This window comes from Sparus aurata, chromosome 11 (assembly GCF_900880675.1).
Source record: "Sparus aurata chromosome 11, fSpaAur1.1, whole genome shotgun sequence".
NCBI classification, from domain to species: Eukaryota; Metazoa; Chordata; class Actinopteri; order Spariformes; family Sparidae; genus Sparus; species Sparus aurata.
Window position 1 is genome coordinate 29,341,490 of NC_044197.1, and position 27,645 is coordinate 29,369,134.

Genomic DNA, 27,645 nt, shown 5'->3' on the forward strand with positions numbered 1-27,645 from the left:
GCCCTTATCAGAGAAGGGTCTGATTAAGCCCCATTTTCTGTGTGTTTATTTCTCAAGCTTCTAGCATCTCAGACCCAGCAGTGTAGTGCACAATAATCTCTTAATGTGTTGACATGTAGTGTGGTGTCTCTGACATCAATAGTTTGCAGAGGGTTGACTGAAATAGAACCAAATTGTTTGTATGTGCATGCACAGCATGTATTTATCATAATTACAGCACCGGGTGTGTGATATTGTAAGTCAGATACAAATAACATGGATGGTTCAGTCATGCCTTGATATTATGTTGGACCTGAATTTACATGAACAGTCTATATTAACGCCACAATTAAGTATGAACAAATAACAAACAATGTTGGCACATGTCATTTCAAGTGGTTTGTCTGGTGAGGACAGACTCATTAAAGCTCTGCTTCGGGGCTTACAATGTTTGTACAAAACAATAAAATGTCCTGCACTTCCTGCAGATCAGTCAGTATGAAAGCACGTATTAATTGTATTAATATCACCTTCCACATCATCTCTTTATTGGATTTGTTAACTATGGCAAGGTAGCTCTGAAAATATAGGAGGCAGTTTATCACCATGGTAAGGGTACATTCAGACCTAATCCGGTGGTGTGGCGAAACGTTGTGTGGCAGTGTCGCTTCATTTGTATGACATGTTCTCAACCCCAGCTGATCTGTTTGCCGAAAGGCATAGATGCTAAGTTGTTATGCTATTGGCATGCTGGTCCGATGAGGGATTGTTTGTCCTCATTGAAGGATTAAAATAGTAACCGTGAGGCAGATCGTTGACGTGTTTTAAACTGGGGGACAAGTCTGAACCGAAGTGACAGTGAAATTTAACGCTACACAGAGAAACATCTGTTTTCTTCCCTCTATAGTATTTATCCATGCTAAATAACATGCCCAGCAACTGGGCTCTGTTTATGATCTCCAGTCATGTCTCTCCCACAGTAGGTTAAGCACGCTGGTCCTCGTCGACTTCCTCAGATGTGTTTTAAACTGGTGCACAATGCCAAACTTAGGGAAAACACATGACATATTATGTTACTCCACTGTGGCCTCAGTCATAAGAGGCAGACTGATCGTCAGTTTATATGTTGCATTTTCTTTTTGCTTGCATCACAAGCAACTCAGCTTTGCCTGAGAATGGACATAGCTGGAAACCAGATTGGGACTAAACACCATCCTTTATGTTCAAAAGCCAAAAGAGCTTGTGAAACTTGCCACTGGCATATAACTATACAATCAGACTGCCACCTCTTGTCAGTCAACTTTAGGTTGACTGATGAACTCTGATGACTCAAAGTATTCTAATATAAACCCGACATTAACTGTCAATTATCACAAAACATGTTTTTCATATATGGGACTAAACATGTCGACAGGTAGACTTTCTTATCTCCTTAATCATGTTACATATCTTTTGAGTCAGGAAGCAGGTGCAAGCGATAGATTCTTATTGCTACCCACAGCAGAGGCCCACCTGCTGTCCACCTGTGGCACAGTGGTAAATGGGATTGAATTAGGAGAAAAAATGATGAACAGTAGGCAGCGGCTGGCATCAATCAGCGCTTCCATCTCTGAAAGCAGATTGTCTCGAGGCTTCAGAGAGAACCACATTAGACAGTGGTACCACTGCTGTTCTTTCCAACAGGGTCCAGGTCTCTACTTGTTTGCCAGCGCCCAGCTGCCTGCTGACATTTTGTTTTCTCCAGGCTGGGAATGTGGACTGCCTTGAGAGAGTCTCAGCTTTAGTGTGCTCCTCTCTCATTCAGATGAGTTTCACCAGGTCTATTCTGATCAAAAATGCATTGGTATGAAACCAGTGCAACCAACCCCTTCAGTGTTATGATGATAAAACTGCTTTCACATGAATACGGCTGCCTGCCTACAGTTGTTGTATTTCCAATTATCCCTTTCAAACATCAATCGCACTTTACATGTTGTGTCCGCACTTTACCAGCCCCATAACCCTCAAAAATAGTTTATTATCCTACATATCAGTTTACTTAACCATTGTCTCAGTGAAGGTAACCACAATCTTTCTGCAATCATGCTCCTTCCAGGGGCAGATAAGGGCATCAGATACTGTTTTTGAGAGTACTGCTGTTTTTGTTTTTTGCAGAGCTACTGTTTGTGGCAGTGAAACAACAAGTTATATCCAGTTTTGTAAGAAGTACCCAAAAGATATCATGCTAAAATATAACTGTGGTAAAAAAAAAAAAATAAGTCAACCATATGGATATAGTATAATATTATATAAAAATTTAATAAATCTCAAATTAGCTGACATTGGATGTACTTATTGTCAAAGGTACAAGTAAGAGAAAATTATACATATATGTAGAAACTGTATACTATGGTTGACTGATTGGATCCAATGTTCAGCATTTTTTAAATTTATCAGAACTTATGTTTGATAGGCGTATATATAAAAAAAACAAAAATATATAAATGCATTTCTTTACTGATGCAGCATGAATGAAAAGTAACTACTAAGTACATTTCCCAGTCTATAATATCACTCAGTATTGTGCATACTTAACCAGTGCTCATTGGTCTTCTTTTGTACTTACTCATAGTAACCATGCAACCACCTAAATACACCAGATTTTTTTAAAATCAGGAATATCATCCTCTGAGAAATTAACACAAATTTTAAAAAAATAATAATAATTAAAAAACAAACCAAAACATGCCCTATCTAGCAATGTTAAAGTAAGGGAGAAAAAAATAATGCTTCTGTCCCGTCTATTGGTGTAGAATCTTTTTCTGATTCAAAATCAAAACTTAATAGGGTCTATTCTGGGCGACCAATTATCATCCACTTAAATTTTGTGGAAATCCATGCAGCAATTTTTGAGTGATCCTTGTGACAAACCAGCCAACAATCCATGGACATGGGTTAACCCTCTAAGACCCACTGTTGTAATATTACAACGTTACCTTTAGCCACCCTAAAAAACAATCTGTTACATTTTATCTTGTTTTTTACCACATTTACATAGTCATTGGGTCCTATTGTTTAGTCTCACGATGCTTTTAGATAGTACATTTGTTTTTAAGTCCGGCCTCATGGCCATGAACTCACACAACCTCTCATGGTTTCCTTCGGACAACATTGCTTTGTTTCATTGGACTAAATTCATCAGTTTCAAGTAAGTAAAATGTCTTTTATATATTTTTTTGTTGTTATTACAATGTCTAGAACATGTACATATGTAGTTTTTGTAGAATAGATTCATCAAGTTTCATTTAGAGCTTGTTACATATTTGTTGCAATATTACAACGTTGGGTGAGTGTGGAAGTCAAAATAGCAGGCTTGTTGCAGTGGGAACACAACCTCCTTGTTGGAGGTCGTTAATGTAAGAAAGTAAAAAGTGCAATAGTAGTATGCAGAATAATGCAGTCACAGAAAACAAAAATTCTCAAAAGTACACGTACTTAAAATTGTACTCAAATACAAAGCACAAGTATGTATATTTAGAGTCCATCACCGGTAACTTCTACCATTTTTTAAGTCTGCTGGGGACTTTCTTGATAATACTACTCGCTCAGGTAGTATTATGTCTACTGAAGACCTCTATAGAATATAAAAGCATGATGATGTGAATGTAATCTGAAAGCTCGAGTAAATCACAGATGCGCAGTAAGCGTGTTTATGTGTGGGAGGATGGGGTTAAGGATCACAGATGCATCAAGACAGGTCTTTGTGCTCTTTTCTTTTCTTTTTTTTACAACACCCACAGAAATGTCATGGCGCACCCCTCCCCCATTAACACTCATTTCTTTTTCTTCTGCGATTCTTCCCTCCTCCGCTCTGCTCTCAGGCCTGATTGACAGCCTGCTGTGTTCTTTCACCTCCCTCCAGGTGGCCAAGGAGACAGGTGACCCATCTGCAGTGAACCCCCACATGGCCCCGTGATTTTATAAGGACAGCTCACGGTGACAAAAGGGGAAAAAAAAGCTGTCCTTCAAATGTAATGATGGGAAAGGAAGGGGGAAGAAAAGAAGGAAAAAAAATAGCTCCAGCTCAAAACAGTCTGAGCTCGAGCAATCTGATGAACCTTGAGTGATGTAAGTGATTGTCCTCCAGAGCGAGCTAATAAAGTCACACAGTTGGCCTTTGTGTTTGGCGCGCGACACCCCACTGCCGCTGAAACAATGAATCAATGAATGTGTACAAGCTCGAAGTTAGCAAATTTGATTGGCTGACAAGGAGCGCAAAACAACAAGGCTGTTACTCTTGAGTAATTTGTAAATAATGAAATCAAATGCAGTCTGAAGTCTAATTTGGTTTTATAGGATTACAAGTGCTGCAGCTTAAATGTCGGTCTGTTTCGACAATATGAGAAACAGACTTGATTTTAATTTTTAATCTTGTAATTATTTGGCAATCATACATGAAGTTATATGGCACAGCCCATTAAAAATACATTAGATATGAGATAGAAGCTATTTAAACTGGATGTATTTAACAGAAATTTGAGTTTTACAACATCTGGCATAATGGATTCTAATCAAAATAATTAACTGTATTTTGTTAATTAGCGCAGGATATTGCATTGCTTGATTACAGGGGTTCCATATTTTTTTTATCTGCCACTTTATGTAATATGGATGTTACAGTCGTGATTAGTATCATTACATCTGTCACACTGGAGCCAATAAGGTGGACTCAAATGCAGGAGATGGCAGGAAGGAAGATAAAAGAAAGTGTTACTTTTTAATTCAGGATCAAGGAAACAGACGTAACAGGCACAATCGGGGAGACTCAACAGATGAACCAAAGACCTGATTAAATACGGACTAAACTAACGAGGGGATGATCTGCAGGTGAAGAGAAGCAGAGAAACAGGTGAGAGGATGGAGTGAACAGGCTGGAATAACAGCAGGAACACGGCAGGGAAAACAAAAGAGATGCGGTGCAGGTGTGGAGGGAAAATCAGGCAGACAGGGAGCGCAAAGAAACAGACGGGAAAGGCTACGAAAGACAGCACGAAACTGACCTGCGTGGGTTTTGATTTCATCATTTGGTATTGTCTTCCTCAGTCAACTTTGATCATAACAAATTATTGAAATGTATCCTTCTTTACCTTTGAATTTGTTTGTTTTTTGTCTAACAACCCTTGCAATGCAAACCATTAGGTCAGAAATTACCTATACGTCCGTGTCCGAGTGTTTCTTAGCTGCATCTTTGAAGTCAAGTCAAGTCAACTTTATTTATATAGCACATTTCATACATCATGCGTAGACTCAACGTGCTTCAAGATAAAAGCATAACAATTGGAAAGATCATTCAAGAACACAAAAAATGTAAGAACATAGCAAACAATAAATACATTCTTTAAAACTAGCAAAAAGCTTGTGTTGTTTTGAGATTGCTTATAAAAGATGACACAGTAGTAGCAGACCTTAGTTCATGTGGTAGAGAATTCCAGAGAGTGGGACAATAATGACTGAAGGCACCATAAGCTGATTAAGAATTGATCCTAGGTATATTAAGGAGACTTTTATTTGATGACCTAAGGGATCTGTCAGGTGTGTATTCAGTGAGCATGTCAGCAATGTACGGGGGAGCTAGACCATTCATAGATTTAAAAACAATTAGAAGTATTTTAAAATAAATTCTTTGTTTAACTGGGAGCCAGTGAAGAGAAGTTAAAATAGGAGTGATGTGCATTTTGAATTAGCTGGAGTTTATTTAAGACCTGTTTTGACAGTCCAGCAAAAAGTGCATTACAGTAGTCAAGTCTATTAGAAATAAAAGCATGAACCCGTTTTTCAGCATCTGATTGTGGCAGGAAGGGTCTAACTTTAGAAATAATCCTTAGATGATAAAAGGAAGTCTTGGAGATATTAGATATGTGTTTATGAAAGATAAGATCAGGATCTAGAATCACACCTAAGTTATTTACATGTTCACTAGGTTTTACAGGCAGGGGGATTAATAAAGGGTGAATTTGGTGCCTCAAAGCTCTGTTGTGTTCTCATTTAGCTGTAAAAAATGTTCAGCGATCCACTGTTTAATATCAGTGCTGCCTTGGATGAGTTCATTTACTGGGCTATGGTCGTTTGCAGGGACAGATATGTATAACTGTGTGTCGTCAGCATAGGTATGATATGAAATATTGTATTGCTGAATGATGGAACCAAGCGGGAACATGTACAAATTAAGCAGTAGTGGACCGAGAATTGACCCATGAGGGACTCCGTAAGGAATATCCACTGTATCAGATTTAAAGTTGCCAATGGAAACAGTGAAATGTCTACCAGTTAAATATGATGAAAGCCAGTTAAGAACGGTTAAGAACGGTTCAAAGAACAAATGTCTATTCTTAAATATTCTAGGTAATCTTATTTAGTATCTTGCTTTTGACTTCCACAAATCCTTATTCATATTTTTTCCTCCCTTACTTTTTTAAACATGGGTTTTGTATTTCTATGTCCACTTAGAGTTTTGTGCATTAGAAGGGGTTTTTGCATACTCAAAGTGTTAAAACCCTTCTTATGTGATGATTCAACACAGGCACATCAGGTGAACCCATTGTTGAGGTCTTCTGAAAGGGAACGTGCATTGTAAAGTTTCTCCTGTCCTCACACGGGACAGATGCCAGGTGGATAGATGTGTTTACTTGCAGCTGAATGTAACAGAATCTTACTTACGAACAGTAACGGATGATGAGACGCGTTTACAAAAATTCTCATGTTCGCTGCCGAAGATGGATGTCCACTGCTCCCCCACCATCACCACCTACCCCTCACATCCCCTCTATGATGAATCATTCTGGCTCAAACACAAACCCGTATGATGGAATGAATATGCATGTGGGTAGGAGCGGCTCATGGTAGGGCTCACTGTAAGTCTGGAGATGGCGGCGTTAGGGGCTGAGGAGAGGAGAATGTGTTTTTTTTTTTTCCTTTTTTGTTTTTAAATCTTCAAAGCATATATTCCAGGAAGCTGCACAATGGCTGGCAGTTGGAAATGTTTCTTTGTTGGCATCATCAAAAGTGATGCTGGCAGGTGCAGTGAGTGATGGAAGAGGAGCTTTAAAGAAAGTGAGGACACACACTAATAAGGCTCACATTCACCCGGAATAAACCGAAAGCATGCGGGTGTGAACATGGCAGCATCCACAGCAGTTTGTTTAAATCTCAAATTTCTGAATTCAAATACGATTCCATGATCTTCATTCAGTCAGTGCAGAAGAACCATCAATCTGCTGTCTTTCTAAAGGCCAACAGGGGGCAAATCCACTGGTTTAAAAGTAGGAACAAAGAAGGTGAATTTTATGGAAGCTTATGAGAAAAATGACTCTACTTCTCACTTGATATACTACCTCAGTAATCATTTTCCTAATGGGTTTAGAGTCCTAATTTGTATTTCCAAGTCTTCTTTAATTCAACATGATGTAAATTTTTTTTTTTTCAAATGGTGGTCCCATTTAGAGTAAAAAAGACGACCAAGCAGGTAATGCTTTGGGGCGTGGCTATCTTGTTGTAAATCTCGGTCAGATCCACCCCTCGCTCCTCCAAAGCTTAACACACTGATCCAAATATCGTCACTTCTGGCTCCAACAAACCAAGAGTGACGACCCAAATGCAAACCTTGAGGCCCGTCCACAAACCAAAGGATAAAGTCAATTCATTTTATGCAGCCGATGAGTATCGGGTAGAAAGACAAAAACCTAACCTGAGAGTTCTCTGTACACAGAGCAGCTCATTTCCAGTATACAATTGGCCACTTCCACTTCTGTTGGTTCAAGAAGAATACTATAGATGGTCAGCTGCAATTAATTCCATTACAACATAGTTCCAGTGGTGGAATATATATATATATATATATATATACATTTATATATATATATATATATATATATATATATATATATATATATATATATATATATATATATATAAATTTATTGTTGGATAACAAAAATAAAAAAGTAAAAAAAAAATAGCAAGCTTCCTCAGTTTCATTTGGGTTTATTTTGTTCAGGCTTAAGATGGAGAAGAATTGGCTACAAACTACATTTTGACAACCTTTGCAGTCTGGATATGTATAGTTTCTCTATCAGTGTTTGATTTGATAAGCCCTTTTTGATTCAAGCAAAACTCTGCTTGAAAAGTGTCCCCATTTCAGCACAGTGACTTGTAAATGTTGGATTCCTTTTATGTGTGTGGTTGGCTTGTTTAAACTGGCTTCTGGACTGAGGTCCTGCTCCCAACTGAAGCCAGGAGTTGTGGCAGTGCAGTCATCCTAACACAGAATGTTACGCAGCTGCTGCTCATCGTCTAAAAAATTGAAAAAGGTGTAGGTTTAATAGAAATGTTTATGTTTTTAGTATGTATTTGTCTTTTATACCATTTACAGAATTTGAAGAGTCACTGAAATTGTATATTTTATTCAGTATCAATTTACAGTAACCAGTAACCTGCAAATTACAGCTTAAAATGACATGCTTGTTACTGTGCATCGTTTGGAAAAATGTCTGCTGTTTGATATACCGCTGTACCTCTGTAATTTTCAGTGACATTCAGTGATGGTTTCACTGGTGACATATTGAGCTTGTCATGTACTTTATCCGGCTCTTGTTTCTAATAACTCTTTTAAGCATTCACCATGCTGCGTGAATTATCTTCGGTTGAGTCAGTGGACAAAAGGAAAAAAAAGAAAAGAATCTTCACTGTTTGACTTTCCAAGACGCATCTTGTCGAGGATTGTCTCCTTGCTGCAGTGTGTGGCAGGTTCAGCCAGATGAAATCCCTGTCAGCCGTGTCACCTTATTCCCGGCCAACCCCAGAATCCCTCTGAATTGTATGAACACAAAGCCGTTATGAATTTGTCACCTCCCGTCATTTTATCTGGGGCTGCAGGCAGTCTTTCCTCACAAAGCGGCGCGGTGGCTGCAAGCTGCGCTCAGCCAGGTTTTCCTTTCTGCAGCCTTTCTCCAAAAACTAAAAGAGTGGTCTCAATGTTATCAGAAAATTACTCAGTACAGGACGTAAGCCCCTTCATATCTTCCTATGTTGAAAGCCACTTTTCTTCCTAAGTCTTCACCAAGTCCTCTTGCCCAATTAGCCATCCTTAAGCCTTTTGTACATGTTGGACAAAAGAAAGACGAATGTTAAATGGGCTGATTACTCCGTGGTAATTATATGACTTTCAAAAGCACATCCCATCTCTTTTCTTGACCAAAGCGGCAGAGAAAGACAGAGCAGACATAGAGAATGGTCGATTAAAGACAGCGCACTGGAGGCTTCGTTTTCCGAGTACGACAGCATATAGCTTTCAGAGATCAAGACATAATGAGCTGAGACCTAAGACGACACCCCGCGACCTAAGCCCCATTACCATGTCCTTGTTTTTCACAGATTCAGATAAAGCTTTTGCTTTTTTTTTTTGCACATTTTGGCTTTGTACACTTAAATATCTCATACTTGGTGACATGAGCATGAGGAGTAGTAAACATAACAGGGGATGTGTTGATTTGTCATAAGTGCATTTTAAAACGTAAGTAAAAAGGACAAAAGTAAAAAACTGAAAATCAATGAAAGAAAAATAAAGATAAGATATCGATATGATATATGTAGGTGAAAGCGTCAGATTTATTGTATAGTAATTTCACTTTAAGATGTTTAGGAATAACTGTAACTGCAATAACTTGGGGAACAGCAGGACATAATCACAAAGACATCATCGTCTTTAAAGTTGACGTGCTGAGCTAGTTAACAGGAAAGATGCTGATTCTGGCATCCAGTTTTTACAGAGCATCATTAGCATTCATTTGGAGCTCTGTTTCTGGCCGTTTGATGAATGGTGTTTTGGTCTTTACCAACACCTGAGAAAAATGTGGTTGTTTAGTTTGGTAAATCTTCCACTATCCACTATCAGCTCATCTTGCTTCGTCTGCAACTTTGTTCCGGTTAGGACGAGTACAATATGGCTTTATCAGGGCTTTTCTTTTTTTGTTGCTGTTGTTGCTAGAAACAGTACTTTCTTTGGCCAAACATGATGAGAGTGAAGAGAATAAACAAGATCGACAAAGATGCAAGCACGACAACCAAAAACAGTGAGCCGAAAGACGCTAAAGCCGATGAGAACTGCACCGCTGGACGATGATGGTACTGAGAGCACATTCTTTCACATACAGGTTGTCATGTGATCTATCAAGACAAAATATTAATTAGAATTGTGTCTGACCAGTTCAGTTTTATTTAAGTAATGGTGTTGTGTTTTAAAAGGCACTGCCACATTAAATCATCCCACCAGTAAAGGTCAGATCACAAAACACTGGTATGTGCCTGGAGGCCGATTACGAATGCTCGTTCTTGCTTAATTTGGAGTGCATGCTTGTTTTGGTCAAATGAAAAGATAAAAAAAAGAGAAATTTAAAAAGGGGACACTAAGTTTGCCGAGCTGAGTCTCCAAGGCAGGAAGTTCCACAGCAGAGGTGCCCAGACATCGAGGGCCGGGTCCCCTTTAATGGCATTATTGTGTCATTCATTGTGATTCAGTAGTGCATGCAGTATTTCTGAGTAGCTTTTTCAGTTTAACAAGACCAACACAGTTAGCTGAAACTGTCGTCATCGTCTTTTAGATGTTAATCTGGGTCTGCTCCTCGATGTAATTAGTCAGATGTGACTTGAATTTTCCCTTTTTTTTTGTTCCATTCTTAGATGATTGGTTACATCTTCTATCTCGATATATTTTTTTATTTTTTTTTCCTGAGTGTGAGACATCAAATGAACAATAGGCCTGTTTAATTCAGTAATTCAGAGTGAATAACGATTTCAGTCCTCACCTGCCTGGGCGCACAGCCACAGTTGCTGTAAATCTGAGGCTGGAGTAGCACACACATCATGAGCAGCCCAGACGCAGGGATGTTAGCATCTCTGTCAAAGGCTTAGCTGAACACATGGGTCGGAGCTTGTGACTCAGCCAAATGTCACTATCCGTGATACCTCCGATGCCAGCTGTAGGAGGTTGCATTTGTACAACCAGCTGCTCTGACACGTCTACAAAACTGCACCGTCTTGTGTATGTTGTATGCAGTGTACTGCAAATTTGATATTTTCAAAGCAAGGTTACTGAGAAATGTCTAAGTTAAAAGCATGAACAGTTGTGAGGTTTAGACAAAGACAATCCCAAATAAAGCAGTGCAGCACAATGCCTGATATGAACTTTTTTAGACAAGAAGATTATAATCATTGAAAAATGATTCCACCATAGGACTGAAAATGCCTCGCTGGACCACTTTAGACCAAGTAAGCGATTGTTCAGCAGCAAAACATAAAGTAGCACAATTCTCCTAAGAGATGTCTTGCATTGCTGAGTCATAATTAGCCTTCAGTTTACAGCAGACATATGTGATTATTTTGTCAAGAGTTCCTCAAAATGCTCATTTAGTGAAGCTTCAAGCATCAAGAATGGATATTTTAGGGGCTTAGTAGCCAGTAAAAACACCCATCCTTTTCATTGCTTTTGTGCCATTTTTTCCATCTGCCGGCCTGGCTCTACTCTGTTTGCTCGCCGCTGCCGGGGTTCTGCATTTCCACCACCACTGGGCTGCCTGCTTGAAAGTGCGTCTTGAAGCTAAAACTTGTCCCAATCCCTGCGGTACTATCAAAGAATCACCGCTAACAAAGTGGCTCCGCTAATTCCTTTACAAACACGTTTCATTTCCTTTCAACTTCTTCAGAATAAAAGCCCCCTGTCATTTAAAAGCTTTTATAACGAAGCAGCATCACAGGAAACATTGTGTTTTCAGCAGCGATAACCAAACACGACTCCTGAAACAGCTGGAAGTGAACACGATGAAACAGTCAAACACAGCAGATGTTTGAATTTACAAACAGAACGAGAGAAACTAAAGGGATCCAGTTAGAAGCTACAAAAGTACCGAGAGCTGAACACACTGACTTTTAAGTGGCCTTTCTCTCAGGTTTCCCGGACAGACACAAGTTCAGCATCGATTTTAGGAGGAGAAGGATGCTTGTCATGGATTGGCTGCAGTTGTGAGACGTCACCGCAGCCTGCCTGAAGGGGCGGCCGCAGCTTGACCCGGCTCTGGAGCAGGTCCATCACCAGCGTGGCTCTGTGTCCGCTCTTGCTCAGCGCAATTAAACTGACGATGGAGAAGCAAATAAGTGCAGCTCAGTTTGCTGATGGAAAACCAGCATTGGTCGCAGTTGTTTCAGTGTTCCACAACTACCACTGACAGCTAAAACTCAGAATACTTGGCACTTGAATGTCACTTGTGATGTCCTCACCTTCAGAGTGGTATCAGCAAAAGGTAATGTGTGCAGAGGGGACCATCTGGCCTGGCTGACTGGGAGCCGTCAGGCAGCTCAGGCCAAGTGACCTTGGCAGAGACTGGACCTGGAAGAACTGAGATGGCACTAATATAACACTCGGACCCTGGAGGTTGCTAACATGGGCACGCATACATTTTAACCAGGAGGAAAAATAGTGTTCCAACAACCAGAGCACAGGTGCAATTAGACAAATCTCTAGAAGGACAAACTGGATGAACACCAAATTCCCTTAAAATCTGTTTTGGCAATGAGGAGCTATTTAAAACCCAACCCTTTCTGAGACATTAAATGTGTAGAAAACAGAAAAAAAAAGAACATAGATATTGTAGATTCACACAATTTTGTTTTGATGGAGTCTGAGATTTGTTATAATTCAAAATTCTAACAGACCTCAGTGTACTGTAATATTCAGAATACAATCCTTTTTTTTTCTGAAAATCAAAGACCGTGTCCTCTAAAAGAACTTCACAAATGTGGTTTCACAACTTTTTCATGTCCAGAGGGTTCCTAAAGTAAATGTATTTGTGCCAAGCAGGGAGTCAAGGCCAGGGTGACTATGAAAATGAGATTATTTTAAAGACTTGAACATCAAGCTATTTCTTCTTCAAAGACTATCAGTTTTAAAATTAATGTCTCCGAGGCTTGCATCTGGCCTTCCATGTGCTGCATAATTTTTTATTAGCAAACAGTCCATGACTTCGACCTACTAACTGTGGAATTCGAAAGCCTTCAGCGAAGTCTCATGTCTGTGAGGCTGTCTAATTCCACCTTCCAAATCAGAGGACGCAGCGTTTTGGTGACATTTCTCTCAGTCAAAGGCCTAAAGAACATCCCGCTCCTGCCGATTCATTTCTCTGGGCAAACAATTTACTGTTGTCTGCTGGATCCAGTCAACTTGAACGATCCTTGTGATTCCCTGAAGGAAACACTCCAGCTGAAATGGAGCATTGTGTTTCATGGACTGTGTCCTAATGACTGATGACATTTTCTCAGACACCTTCAAAGACGACCTCTAGCTAATCTGGAACGCCACTTAAATGCTAAAATCTTGCCTTATCATGAAGAAAGTCACACGCACTCGTCTCGGTGTTTCACATTAGCATGTGTCCGCATGCTGCATGTTACAAAGGTATTGTATTAAGCTTCACACTGACTAATACATAATTCATAATTGCTGTTTTGGTCAAATGGAGTTGGCAGGGATCCGACTACAGAGGACCAGGAAATGAGCGAAGGTGATATTTTGCACACTTTTGCACATCAACATACATGAAATAACACAACATATAACAGATGGTGTTGAATGTTTCCATGAAGCTGACACAAATACAACTCTGTTTTTGTAGGTAACACTTTATTATAACAATAATTGATAAATGGCAAATTTATTTAACAGACAATTAAATGCTTTGTGAACATTTATTAATTTAGTATTCATTAAAGATGGTTATTATTAAGAGTGACCCTGGATTATACAGAATGCATGAACAGAAAAATCCTGCTTTGTTTTCTTTCGATTTTTGCTAACTGCATTTTTAAGATCATAGGTGAACATTACTGGTCATTATTTTTAAGCCAGTACATAACCATTAGGCTGGACAGTCAAAAAAAAAAAAAAAAAAAAAAAAGCATAGCTACTGTGGTAGTAGCTAGGGCAGAATTAATAGTGTTAAATGCAGGAAGCATCCCTCCACAACAAGACTTAAATTAAATGAATCCAGACTTTATTATGAACTCATCTGACAGCTACAGCCATTGTGAAAATCACATTTTAGCATATATCCCTTGACAGCTTTGAGTTAAATGTGGTGAATTGGCAGAATGCTTCAAAGACTATATTAAAGCACATATTCAAGATATATCTACAGTTAAAGACAGGAAATTATTCAACTCCCAGTCCTAAAGTTGATCACATTGCTTGGTATGAACTGCAGCCAGGCAGAACAGATTGTTTTTATCTAACATAACTGATGCGGACATGCAGCACACTTTGTTTTGGGGGGGCTGCATATAAAGGTTGGGGTTAAGGGTTCTTATTGCTGTGCTGCATGAATGCAGATGTATGATATCCATGTTTTTCAGCTGAATGATCATAGATGGCAGTCTCGTTTGCTGTTTTTCGCAATCAAGGAAAGTACAAAGATCACAAACATGAATAAAATAAATGTAATCACAGTACATTGGACCACACCCAAACACAATGCCATGACGGAATTTTGCATATGCAGCATGGTCTGTTCACCTCTACACTTACAGGCCACAGCCTAATTTCAGACATGTATGGATATTGAGCTCGTCCATGTAGACAGCTGTCTCACCCACCAATTAGCATATGTGCATGTCGAGGTCATTTACATACATTTGTCAGAAAACGGAACAACGGCGGCCACTTTGCCTTAAAAAGTCATTAACTTCACACAGGATGCAATTACAATGGATCAATTTTGCTCTGGCCTCTGACAGCGAGTGTCTGCTGGTCCCTTGATGGCTGAAGATAGATCTGACTGGGAGGCTAATGGCTCCAGCAGCTCTTGCACAGCAGTCGAGTGTTTACAACAGAGCCACAGAGGGGCTGCTAGCATTTGTTTGACTGTTTATCTTAATGAAAAAGGTTAATGCAGTGATATTTAAACACCAAAGGCGACACACAGGACACCTGTCAAGTGTCTGAAACACTTATGCAACAAAACCGAGGCTCTCAATCTAGTGTTTATTTGCTACAACAGCGAAAGCATGTGTTTACAGAGTTGGCCTATATACAGCATGAAAGCTTCAACTCAGCATGATCAAAACTGCAGATCAGAACTCCAGTTCTTTGTTGTTGTCTTCCAGCTTTCTCTTGTGCATTTTTAACTCTTACAGCTTTGGGATGAGCGCTACGATTTTTCAGGTGTGCATCAATACGCACCACATAAAGTGTTAGCATCCACGTCAAGGCAATTTCCTTACTCATAAAAACACAATTTAATATCCAATCACCCTTGGTCACAAACAGGATGTAAACTCCAGTCTTCAGAGAGTGAGCCCAGTGTATGTCCCATTGAACCACCCCCCAACTGGGACTGCTCTTGTTCCTTACACTACTGCACTAAGTGGGGGGGGGGGGGTGCCTATAGAGTCAGGCTGCATCCGAAATTCCATACTAACATGCTATTGAGTATGCTAAAACAGTATGTGAGATTTTGTAGTTTGTCTGAAACCTTAGTATGAACCCAATAGTACGTGAGGTGCATTCTATTTCCGGTAAATATCAAGCATGCAAGCACTGGACACTACGCTGGCATAAATGTCCCACAATACAATGCAGCAGTGACGACAACAACAACGCAACAGACAATGGCGTACAGCGACGTATGCAGCTCTGGTGTAACGTCTAACTTTATAACGCTTCAGTTTAAGTTTCTAACAGTAGCCGTTTAATTAACGTTAGCTCCTTAGTTAACTCAGTTAACATTACAACCACAACAGTGTGGCATCATAAGTGAAACCTTATACTTAAGTAAAAGCCAAATAAAACATGTTTTTCAAGAGTATTATTGCAGATTGCTGGTAGAGGTGAGGTTGACACGGGTTACCACGGCTACGTGTTTCCAATCCAACCGGCAAGAGGCTCTCAGGAAGTGAGTAACTTCCGCGCTAAGCAGTGCGTCTGAAAAGATGCATACTGGTTATTTAACTCAAAAGCATGTTGAATGATAGTGCACATATTTCGTATGTAGTGCATAGTATGGAATCTGGACGCAACCTTAAACTTAGAAGTGCGGGGCCAATGGCCAGACTGCCATATTCGGCATGTTGGGAGCCAGAACAGGCTGCAAGTGTAGTCGTGTGGGACGGCACTGGCAATTTACTGACTTCATTTGTCTTTTATAAGGGCATGTTTCACAGCAAGGTAGCAATGAAGCTTCGGGGCCCTGTCTTCTCCCGGTGCGTCAATGCCTTTTTTTAAGGGCTCCCAATGAGGAGAGAGCATATGCAGATGCATGCAGTTACATAAAAAACAAGTGCTATCCCCACGTCTGCCTCTCAGGTGCCTCCAGTAGAAGATCTTTCAACTTTTCAGAAATGCACTGGGTGTCATCACTGTCATTCCCTTTTAGGAAAATAGTCATGTATGTGTACAGCACACATAAACTGATTGTCTCCTTGATCCTGACCTGTAATCTGATACTTTCAAAATCCTCTCTTAAAACCTTCTTTTACAGAAAAAGCAATTTGTGAATCATTAAGCAAGTTACTGGGTCCTATTTGTTCTCTTGCCATGTAACGTTTTTTAACTTATATCAGCAGTTTGTCATCTGCTGTGTTTTCAGTTCCTGCGAGGCACTTTGTAACCTCGTTTAGAAAGTGCTTTAATAATCGTGGACAAGGTGAGGGTATTAACCATATTCTTGTCTCCAATGGATTGTGTCTTGGAGCCTCATTCTCCTTGCTCGGCATGGACTTCACCATTATTATGTTCATCTATACAAAATCTGAAGAATAGCATCCCCTGGTTGGTGCTCAAGGTGACAAAACAATGCCAGACAAATGGAAACAAATAGTTAAAAGCAAAGGGGCCATATTGTGTCATACAACAGTGAGCGATCAGGGTGATGTGCTGTTAGAAACAAAACTCCTTACCACAAGTGCTTCAGCGCTCCCAAGGGCCTTGCAAGCGCCATTCTGCTAAAGAAATACTGACAAAAATGCCTTTAATTGTGGTTTACTCTTTACAACTTTATTCTTCGGTCTAAATTAGGTGGTTTTAACCAAGGCTAATTAAATTGGAGTCCTCATCTCAAGCAAAAATGACTGTAGTTCTCAGTCAAAGCAACTCAAGACCAACTCTTTCTTTGCCGTGGTGGAGGGAGTTGGCCTTGGGTGGAATTGGATGGGACTGTCTTTCATCTGTCACCTCTGGGCTGTGATTCCAGCAGCTTTGCTGTGTGGATGACATCCCTGATCCCACTTGTGCAGAGACACAAACAAGGCAATCTCTACCTCTTGTCCTTCACTGACTCCTCATGGATTTGTTATCTATTGTGTTGACAGTGTATGGCATATAGAATGATGGATTCATGTAATCCCTCTACAATTGCTTATTTGCATAGTTGCTGTTCCGCCTGGCAACATTAATCATCATGTGTACAGCTCTGTGGATGAATGTCTGTTGTTTATCATTGTTGTCACCTAATTGCAGTAAATAAACATCTCTTAGGTTGTGCTATTAAAACTGTACTTCAGCCCAAATGATTATCACCTGGTCCTGCAGGTAGGCCCATTTCATCTGGAAAAAAAACAGCAGGAACCCACAAATATACAGTGGCATAATTCAGAGAGTTCTTCTCGAGAGGAGCCGTTTCATTAGGAATTCAATTCCCTCACAACCAAACAAATGAGTTGCGTTCTCAGATATTAAATTAATTGTTAGGCTGGCTATGGGCTGCAGTGCAGGGCGAGCTCTGCTGTCACAGTGAAAATGTAATTTATGCAGCGCAAATGAAGAGGAATTACCATGCCACCATTCTAACACCAAACACTGGAAAGAACATGTTGCTCACAGCAACCCCACTTTTTGACGAATACCAAGCAGCCCATTGCAACACAACATATTCTCTACTCTGTGGGATCTTATACCTTCATTAATGTTTAATGTAAGTTGGTAACCGAATGTATGATTTAAATTCACACGACATGCATACATGTAAACTTGATAAATAGAAGCTACCATGCTTAGATGAGGGCTTAAAAATGTTCTTTTTTTTCTTTTTATACTTTATCAACAGTGATATGTTGTGGTTTCTTCCTTGTAACAAATGCAGATAAAAGACTTTGCTTAATGCCCTAAATGTCAGTGTAAATACTAAATGAGCTCACAAGGAGATGGCAATCTGTCAACCAAGTCAGACATTGCTCTTTGAGATGGTGAATAAGTATGAATCCTGTCGATATTCATTTACATTTTCCAGCTATGTTAGTGACAACAAATGGCAATATTTCTGATGGGACATCAGGACAATTTCCAGCTATGTTTGTGGCAACAGAACCAGTTAAACCAAAATATGATCTTTCACTAATCCTAACCAAGTAGGTTTTTGCCTAAAACCTAACCAGACCCAGTGGCGGTTCTAGACCAGTTTTAATAGGGGGGCCAGGTCGGGGCCGGCTTTTTTGTTAGGGGGCACATACAACCCGGGAAAAAAAGATAAATCCCTCATTCAGACAAAACAATGTTTACAATTTCATCAATTTTGATTGGGTAGTAAACTGCCGAGACACCTTATTTCAGCCTTTCCCTTCAAAACAAAATCATTGCAAGAAATCTGTCATTGTATTATTGATGCAGACTCCCTGTCAGGGGGGCCACAGGGGGGTCCAGACTCAGAGTTACGGGGGCACTGGGCACATTAAAACAAGACTCAGTTGAGTAACAGTTTGGCAATTCAATATGTAGTTCAGATAAGTCAGCTGTGTTACCCATTTTAAAAGGTAAATCTGGTGAAATAACAGCTATTGTCCGTGTAGCCAAAGAGCTTATTCCGCTGTGTCATGGACCTCCATTGTTTAAAAAAAGCACATTAAAAACATGAGAATGACCCACACTGTTGCACTGGGTCCATTAAAGAAATCCAAATTTCACAGCAAAATGTGTAATTTGTACATTTCCTCTCGGATGATCTGTTTTCTGATGAAATGCCTCTCTTCACTATGACTTTATTAATCCGTGCTATCCAAAACCAAACTAACCAAAATAAAATTGCAGTTCTATGTCCTTGCAGTAACAAAACCGCTTTGAGGTTGGGAGCCAAGGGTGGGGAAACTAGAAAGGTGGTCAGGGACAGAGTAACACTGCGCTGGTTTTAGTCTTTTCTCTGGATTTGCTGACAGTAAAAAGAAACCTTTTCCTTTATCCTTTAATGAAGTGACTCTTGTATCCTTGATTCAAGTGCTCATTTTGTATCTGTCGTAAAATGTAAGTGTCAGTGGCCACCCGTCTGTGAACTAAATAGAGAAGCACAGACCCAGATCTTCGCTGCCAACTTGATCAACACCACCTGCCATCTGCCCTCACAAGATGCAACTCTTCATGACAAATTGCATCAACAGGCGCACAAGAAAACACCGCTGACTTCCTATAATGGAGGCACTTGGATTGTAGTAAAAGTCCTGCCCTGCTGCAGGTTTGCATCCATGCATCTCTTTGGAGGGAAAAATGACTCCAAGGGGACCCCACGAGGGACACAAGTGTCAAACTACACACTTGGAATGAGTAATGGAGCAACGGGCCCGTAAATGCCTCCGCTGACCTTTAGGTATTCATACACAATGTGCATAGCAAAGAAGGGGAGCAACATAGCAGCATTAATTGCTCCAAAGCAGACATTATTTGTTGTATGTGTCAGTGAAAACAGGAGAAAATATGAAATAAGTACCAGATGATAAATTCAAATGAGGAGGAGTGGGTGTTTGGGGGTTATGGGAGCTGAAAGGTGGTCAGCAGAGGGTGGGTGTTAGAAAACAATAAGTGGGAAAGTTTAATCTGTGGTAAGGCTGTCAGTGGGCGACACCTCCAGACTCGGTTGCTGGTTTGCTCTCAAAGTGACAAGGTCAGGTTGTGTTGGCTGGCACTCATGAAGACATCTAATTTTCCGATTTTTTTTTTTTTTCTTCCCTCAGGCAACACCACACAGATAAAGCAGCTATATATAAAGCCTGTGTACAGCCCTTTGTTTCTGCTCAACTGCAACTTTCTTCTACTGTCACAGGGGGACGGATTGATTGTGCATTATGTCTGACTCTCTGCTTCTCTTGTCATTTTGAAGTCAGAGATCAAAACCAAGATGGTACACAACCATGACAGTGATCTGCTTCGACCTATCAAAAGCTTCAAAACACAGCCCAGTGCAACACACACTCAGTCATCCAGTTGACCCAGTTCTCCCACGCTCTGGTGGCAAACACGGTGATGGCATAATTCATTCTGAGACTGAAATCCTTTCTTGATCGATGGAGCCATCAACAGTCAAGTTCACTGTTGCAACCTCTGCTCCCATCGTCTATAATGTTACCGGTTTGTCCTGTGCTAATTGGCACTTTTCAGTTCATAAATCACCTGGAAAAAATCTCCAAGCAGCCCCAATCTCTGAGGTTTAGCTAGCTGCATTCACAATGACCTGAACCTTCTCATTAGCGAGGACATATGGTATTCTCCTCCAGTTATCTGTAAACTGCTCGATTTAAGACATTGAAAAAGAAAGATTTAAGGGTCTGGGCTATCACGACTGCAGCAGAATATTTTTCATTGTCAGTTCTTATGCTTTCTTTTTGTGATCACCTGACATACAGATCAGGCTGGATTGCAAAGGAAAAAGGAATGTGATTACCTAATGTGCAATGAAAACAAATTATTGACCAGAAGGTCAAAATAAAGGGGTTAATTTACTGTTGTACTGATGCAGCGCACAGACATAATTCATTAAATCAACATCACTGACATCCTCACCTTGAATTTAAATAAGGAGTGCCTCAGCACAGACGGGCTACAGAGGACCTTTAGAACCAATAAGCCAATGCATGACTGACCCCACAGTGGTACATCATTTCAAAGCCTAATGGAAAAAAAAAAAAAGAAAAACATCAATGCCATATGAAAGGCCTGACACCATCATAAAACTGGAATAAGTTCCTTTTTTTTCAAATTTAATTTGCATTCTGCGGAGGCTCTGTAAATGATCATTTTATCCGAGCTGTAGTTTGTCTTTTAATTACCATCTTCCTAGAATGACTTAAGACAATTTGCCCAGAGGGGACCTCTGGGTGTTAGAGTGGGCTAAGCATTATTTCATTAGTTGTGATAATATTTCTTTAGTCATTGAAATTTATGGATGGCAAGTCACAGCACAGCAGGACGGAATTAGAGTGGGTGGCAGCTCTCGCTGGTGGTGGAGGTGGGGTGGTGGTGACGTGTTCCCTTTTCATAGTAAATAATAAGCTCATTAAATGGCTGAAATGTTTTTAAAAGCCATTATCTGCCCCATTTCACTTTAATTAGTCAACTGTCTCTGAGACCTGCATGCACAGCTTACACAAGATTTACTTTTTTGTCAGACGACAACAGAAAGTTGGGTGAAACTAATCCAACATAATGGTAATGCCAGTGGTTTGACAGGTGAAATAAACTGGGGAATTAGTCATCCTGGAGAAAACGCTTAGAGACTGCGAGATACGACGGTGTGCGCCTGTGATAAACACTGTTACCGGTGATAAACATGTTCCTGGTGAGATTTGATGCAAATGTGTTTGTCACTGCAACAGATTTCTAAGAGGTTGAACTGAGCAAAACACTATAATTGCATTCTACCTTGATTTTTGTAGAGAAAATGAAAACAAATTAAAGACATTTAAATAAATAAAACAACGTGATTTGCAGAAAGAGCAAGGATTTGTCACGCAGAAACTGTAGGGAGCTGCATACCAAGTAGACTGATATGTCAATTAAATGATTCAATAGCAGACAAAGAGTCAATCTCAACACCCTGTGCAATAATGCAGTTGAAGTCTAAGAGAAAAAAAAAAAGACCTCCTGGCCATTACTTTCGTGACTGTCGCAGAGAGGCCTTACAGCTGTGAGCTGAATGTAATTAACTTGGGCCTAATACTTTTCATGTGGTAATTTGCCCAGTTGGAGAAAAGGTAGCCAGTGCTGATTGGTTGTTCTGCTTCTCACCGGTACTCAGGAGCAGTCCTCCTAATGAGAGAGCTGCGGGGCTATGAAGTGTTGATCATGAAATATTAAATTCGTATTAACAATTGGAGGAGTTGAGGACAAGTCTGTGCAGGTATAGTCCAGGATAAGACAGGCCTCTGAGCCAGAGTTAAAATGGATGATAATCTGTCTGCGGTGGACGTGAAAACATTGTCATTGACTGATATTCAACAATGAAAAGTGTTTCAACAACAACAACTGTATAAGGAAACTTCTGTCTTTCGAATGAGATAATGCCTCATATACCGCATAAACATGTTGGTTTTGAAAAGCAAAAAGAATAAGAGGCAATAATGACAGTCCTTGAGAGGAAATGCATTCATACAGGGTTAGTTGTTCAAACCGCTGAAAACATGCAGTTAGAAAAGTTGAATGGCTTTCAATACTGGCAAAGTTCAGCGTGTTTTTGATTTTTTCATGTTGATTTGATATTTGCCACGACAGAAAAGATGTCCTCAAAAACACAGTTAAGACAGTTCAGTGGTCTTAATTAGACATAACTCTAAGTATGTTCATGATAACCTGAACAGCCCTTGTAGCAAAATAAGAAAAAAAAAGAAACTAATCTTTTGTCCTTTGTTTCGTAGAGTACATAAAGGGCACGACCATGCTGTTGTTACCACTTGGGTAGCCTATGTGGAACATAGTCTGTATTTTTAGGCTGGATTAAGACTGTTGGCACCTGCTTCAATTCCAGCTACAGACGTGTTGTTACCGTACAACCAAACAGCTCTAATGCACTACCACCACATGGCTGTTGACATGCGATGTCACTGAGCTGTCCAACCATGTGAACATGAGTAGACAGTTCACAGTCGATGAAGGAAAATGCTGTGGAAGCTCTGAGGTCATTACATGGTAATTATGCTTTTACATGAAGGTTTGACTCGGGTACATTCACAAAAAAAAAAAAAACCCTAGGTTGCATTTTGGCGAGAATTTTGCTTTAATGTTTGCCATGTCAACAATCTTAGTTTAGCATGTTAGCATTATATATTGTGACAATGCTGTCCAGATGGTTCAATTGCTTATGTCAGGATACGATCATATTATATTAGAATACTGTATAAATCTAAGGGAGCAGTCGGTGCAGAAAAGTGCAATGCCAAAATGTTGGTGACAGGGCTCGAAAGTTCGATTTCAGGAGAGCTTGTCAGAATACCACTTCAAATGTGTGGTCACTTTATCAGAGATGCTGTATGTGTAGCATTTGGGGGGAAAAAAATGTTAGATTTCTTACAGTGTTTTTATTATTGTTAATTCTGAAAAGTAAATGTGAGCAGCTGAAGATATAACTTCTTACATAACTATACATATACATTAAATCCAACTGCTGTAGTCCATGTAATGAAGACATTCAATTACAGAGAGCCAACGGGAGGAAATGATTAAAAATGGTTAGCGAGGAGCTGGGACAGGGGAATTAACTAAAAGTCTTTAATTACACTTGGTGGACATTAATCACACTGAGAGATGAGGTTCATTTCCCGCTCATCTTAATCTTCATCATGCAGGGGATGGTGAAGAGGACTCCTGACTGGGCCCAGATGCACACAGTACATTCATACAGTGCTGTCCTCTCACCAGTGCCCCAGAGACGAGCTATGAGAATGTCCCAGAATACACCTCCGGCATTTTTTCTTGCTCATTGGAGTTATAGCAACACAATTTAACAGAACTGAAATGAAAACCGAGATATAGACAAAAAAAAAGTGTTGGATTTTTTCTTTTCTATTGCTAATACATTTTTTTCCCCTCCTTATTTTACAGTGCTTTTCATTTTTTTTTTTTTTCAATTAAGAAGCTACTCCACAGAATGAGAAACAGTGCTGACGTTCCTCCTGTCTTTGCCTGATATTTTTTTTTTCTGTTTATTTTTTACATTTTTTATTTGCTGATTTCTCTGAGCGATGACTATTGCTATAAAGAATTTCCATTTATAAAGATATATCATCAATCGTTTGGAGGACATTTTATTGTCTGAGGGATCGTGTCTCTGTTATCAGTCTATATAATGTGGTTTTAAAGACTCCTCCTGTTTATCTTTGTGGGTTTCTTGCGGAGCCAGAACACACTGTGCTGTATGTCAGGGTCAGGTTTCATTCAGGTTAGTAGCAAATATATTTCCATTCCCACTCAAAAATTGAAAGTCTTTTGCAAATGATTACTTTAGAAAAATGATTTAACAAATAAATAATGAGGAATGCACTATTATAGCTATCAAACTCTTATCAACATCACAGATCTTGATGATTTGAGCTAAATATTTTCCCCTACAATGTATTTAGAATAAAATAATATATGGGTGCATGAAACAATTTTCATTAAGGCTTGCCTCTTTCAGAGCTGGTTCACCTCCCTGTCTCCTACGGATGACTGATTAGGGCCGCTGTCCTGATGCCCCTTTTGTCTCCAGGGCAACCAAGGCCAAACGTTATGATGTACTCAGACTGTCACAGACAGACGGTCCCCTTTTAGATTGTATTACATTTAACCTGAGAATCACACAACGTGACTGAGGATCACACAACATGACTGAGGATAGGTAAACATCTATTTTTTAGATTCCAATATCCAAAAGGAATCTGACATAAACATAAGTGTCTGGTACACTTTATTTAGGAAGTGGTCTACAGAAGTGGTCTGGCACTACATGGTGTGCACTATACGAGTGTCTCACTCGTAATGTGTATCCCAATTCTCCTCATTCAAACTTCAATCAATGTTTAGGAGTGATACATCCAAGTGTTCTGAACCTTTTTCATTAACAAGTTGAAGTTCTCAAGAATGACTTCACAGTATTATGTTTTATTGGGGACTGTGTCTGAGAGGTAGGGATTTTATTTGCAGTAATTAGACAGGATCTTTCTTTTTGCTCATCAGATCTTGTTCTGGAAAGCTTTCACCCTAACAGGGGTATCTTTCATTACAAGCCTACATTTTTTTGGAGAGATATTGACCTGTATCTCTGTCACATTGTTGTTGTAATAATTATGACTTCATAATAATTATGTTAAGTTTTGTTGCTTTTTATGTGGCTATTACCTATTTGACAGATTATTCTTTGGACATCAATACACACATATAATGTTATATAATATAAAAACCTAATACAGATGTTCTTACTCTATGTACAGAAATGTATGATTTTTTTTTCGTGTTAAGTTCGGCTAACTGTTCCTGAAAATCTCGTACGGAGCTGAAGTTGAGACCTTCCCCTATTGGAAACCGATTGAATCCCTAAACAGAAGTGGCAGGCATATGCCGAGGTCTTCACTGTGGTCTCAATATCTCATTAAGTTACCTGGCAAGAAGCTCAGAGGAATAATCGTGTACGGCTAGAGTAACCACTCCCCAGATCACTCCTCGTTATTTTACAGCAAACATTGTATCACGAGAGAATCTGCATTGTCAGTAGAGTTGTTGTACCTGAAAATTCAAGTCCTCACACATCATTTACATGCCGGGGAACGCGCCTGTTAATGCGTCGCGGTATGTAATTGATTACGGGTTGAGCCAAGTGTCGGTGACAAGACACAAAGCCAAAGGAAGAGAAAACATGTCACGTGTTCATGAGGCACAGAAGGCCGTTTTAGATTGGATTCTTCTTTTTCTTCTCCAGCCAGTCACATTTAGTTTGCGCCTGTGTGCCTTAAGTCTAATTGAAGTTCAAAAACCAGAGGAAGAGATTGAATTGCAGATTGAATTGTATCCCAAGGTCATTTGAGCGTCGGAGAGATATACAACTGCAACTGAACTGCCGCCTATGGGCACTGTAGGTTCACTCCTCTCGAAAGCAATTACAAAAGCCACTGAGGTAGATGTGATTATTTCCGGGTGTTTGTGGCTGTTTTATTGACCGTGTGTTATTTAAATGCCGAGCTTGAATGATATTTTTCTAAGCTGCATACCTTGTCACATTGCACGGTGAGGCATAATGTGACTCTTTGTAATTTATGGTAGAAATATGTTTTTACCCTTCAAAGACTATCACACATGGGTAAACAACTCAATTTGGTTTATCAAATAAAAACAATACAATCTCGATTCTCTCTTTTTAAATCACGAGGTCCTCTGCAGATGCAATCTGCCGCTGTGGTGCCGCTGATATGCATTTATTTTCTTTTTCTTTTACCGGTCGCAGCCACAGAGACCTACGTAGCAAGCTATATTTAAAGTCCTGCCAATTGTGCACTAGACTATGATAAAGTTCTGCTTCAGAGCAAAAAAAAATAAAAAAAATATTTGGACGCAGAAGTTCATATAAGTTCTGGTTATACATTTTGTATATAGGGATGACTCATGTGGTGAGGGAACAACATGTCTCATATGCACCACTCTTCTGAATGACGCAAGTTGCTTTACTAACAAGAGGGCTCGTTAACAAAATGGTAATACAGTAACACTTGACTAACATCATGGTAAGTATCACGTAAAACAAGCATGGGTAATATTCTGGTCTTAACAGTGATGATGTCTTGTTAATATCACAATCAGTCAGGCTTATAGCTTTTATTGTTAAAGCCCTTCAAACCTTTTCCTCTAGGATATAAGTTCATACAGTACTGAAGAGTAATTACACGTTGACAAAAATCTGAGTGATTCTGACTGTATCTGCTAAAGGTTCACTGACAAGTTCCACTCTTATAATGCAGATTCTACTTGTAGTATTGAAGATTAAACTTGTTTAAAATCCATTGAAAGAAGAACTAATTTCTTACTTGTATTTGTATTCTTTTTCTTTCTTTTGTTTTGGGGTTTTTTCTGTTGGTGTGCAGAGCTCCATTGGACAATTGTAATAGCAAACACCTACGTGCACCACTTATAATTGTACAACATTTGAAACAAATTCTGAAAACAGTTGTTGGGGGTATATCGCAGTATAGAGTATTTCATTATTATTATTAATCTCATTATATAATATTTGTCAATTACCATGACAGTTAAGTACACTTTAGCATAATTTCACAAAACATCATGGCCTGATAGACATACCCTAATACATTCAAATACAGGACTGGACTTTAGTTTTGTTGGAATTTGGCAATAAAACTACTTAGTTGGGTTAAGAAAAACATCATGGTTGGGGTTAAAATATCAAAATTTCTTATGTAGATACTGTTAGAATTAAAATTGACCTTATATATGTGATGCAACAATTATATGCCGCTTTTCCACTCAAATTAACAGGTCTACATAGATGTATTCAAAAGTGGGCATACTGGCTAAAAAATGCATATTGACCCACTTAGATTTTATTTGAGGCGCTACATTGCACATCACTGACGTGACATGTTTCACGACACATGAATGTGCCGGAAACAGTTGTAAAAGAAGAGATAGCAACAATAGAGCCATTGTGCAAGAAACCTCTGTAAAACGGGGGATACATTGTTTTGAGCCAGGAAGTCAAGCTTTTTTGGCTTCAAAACAGCACTGAGCATCTTTCAGAGGAATGAACAGGGCTCCACCTCCAACACTGTGATAAAACCTCCTTGACTGGCTAAACAAATTAGTAGCATGTATATTCTAGGAGGAATATTTGGCCATTATCACCCACGGTGCAT

At 39.5% G+C, this 27,645-nt stretch overlaps 1 protein-coding gene across 1 annotated transcript in view; it reads left to right on the plus strand.

Moving 5' to 3' along the window:
• Positions 1–6,731: 6,731 nt before the first annotated feature.
• LOC115591588 (putative protein TPRXL) overlaps positions 6,732–27,645 on the plus strand; it is a 34,576-nt gene continuing 13,662 nt past the window's right edge. Inside the window, exon 1 of the mRNA XM_030433719.1 lies at positions 6,732–6,815. Within this exon, the coding sequence (XP_030289579.1) occupies positions 6,732–6,815 (84 nt within the window). The remainder of the gene's footprint in view (positions 6,816–27,645) is intronic.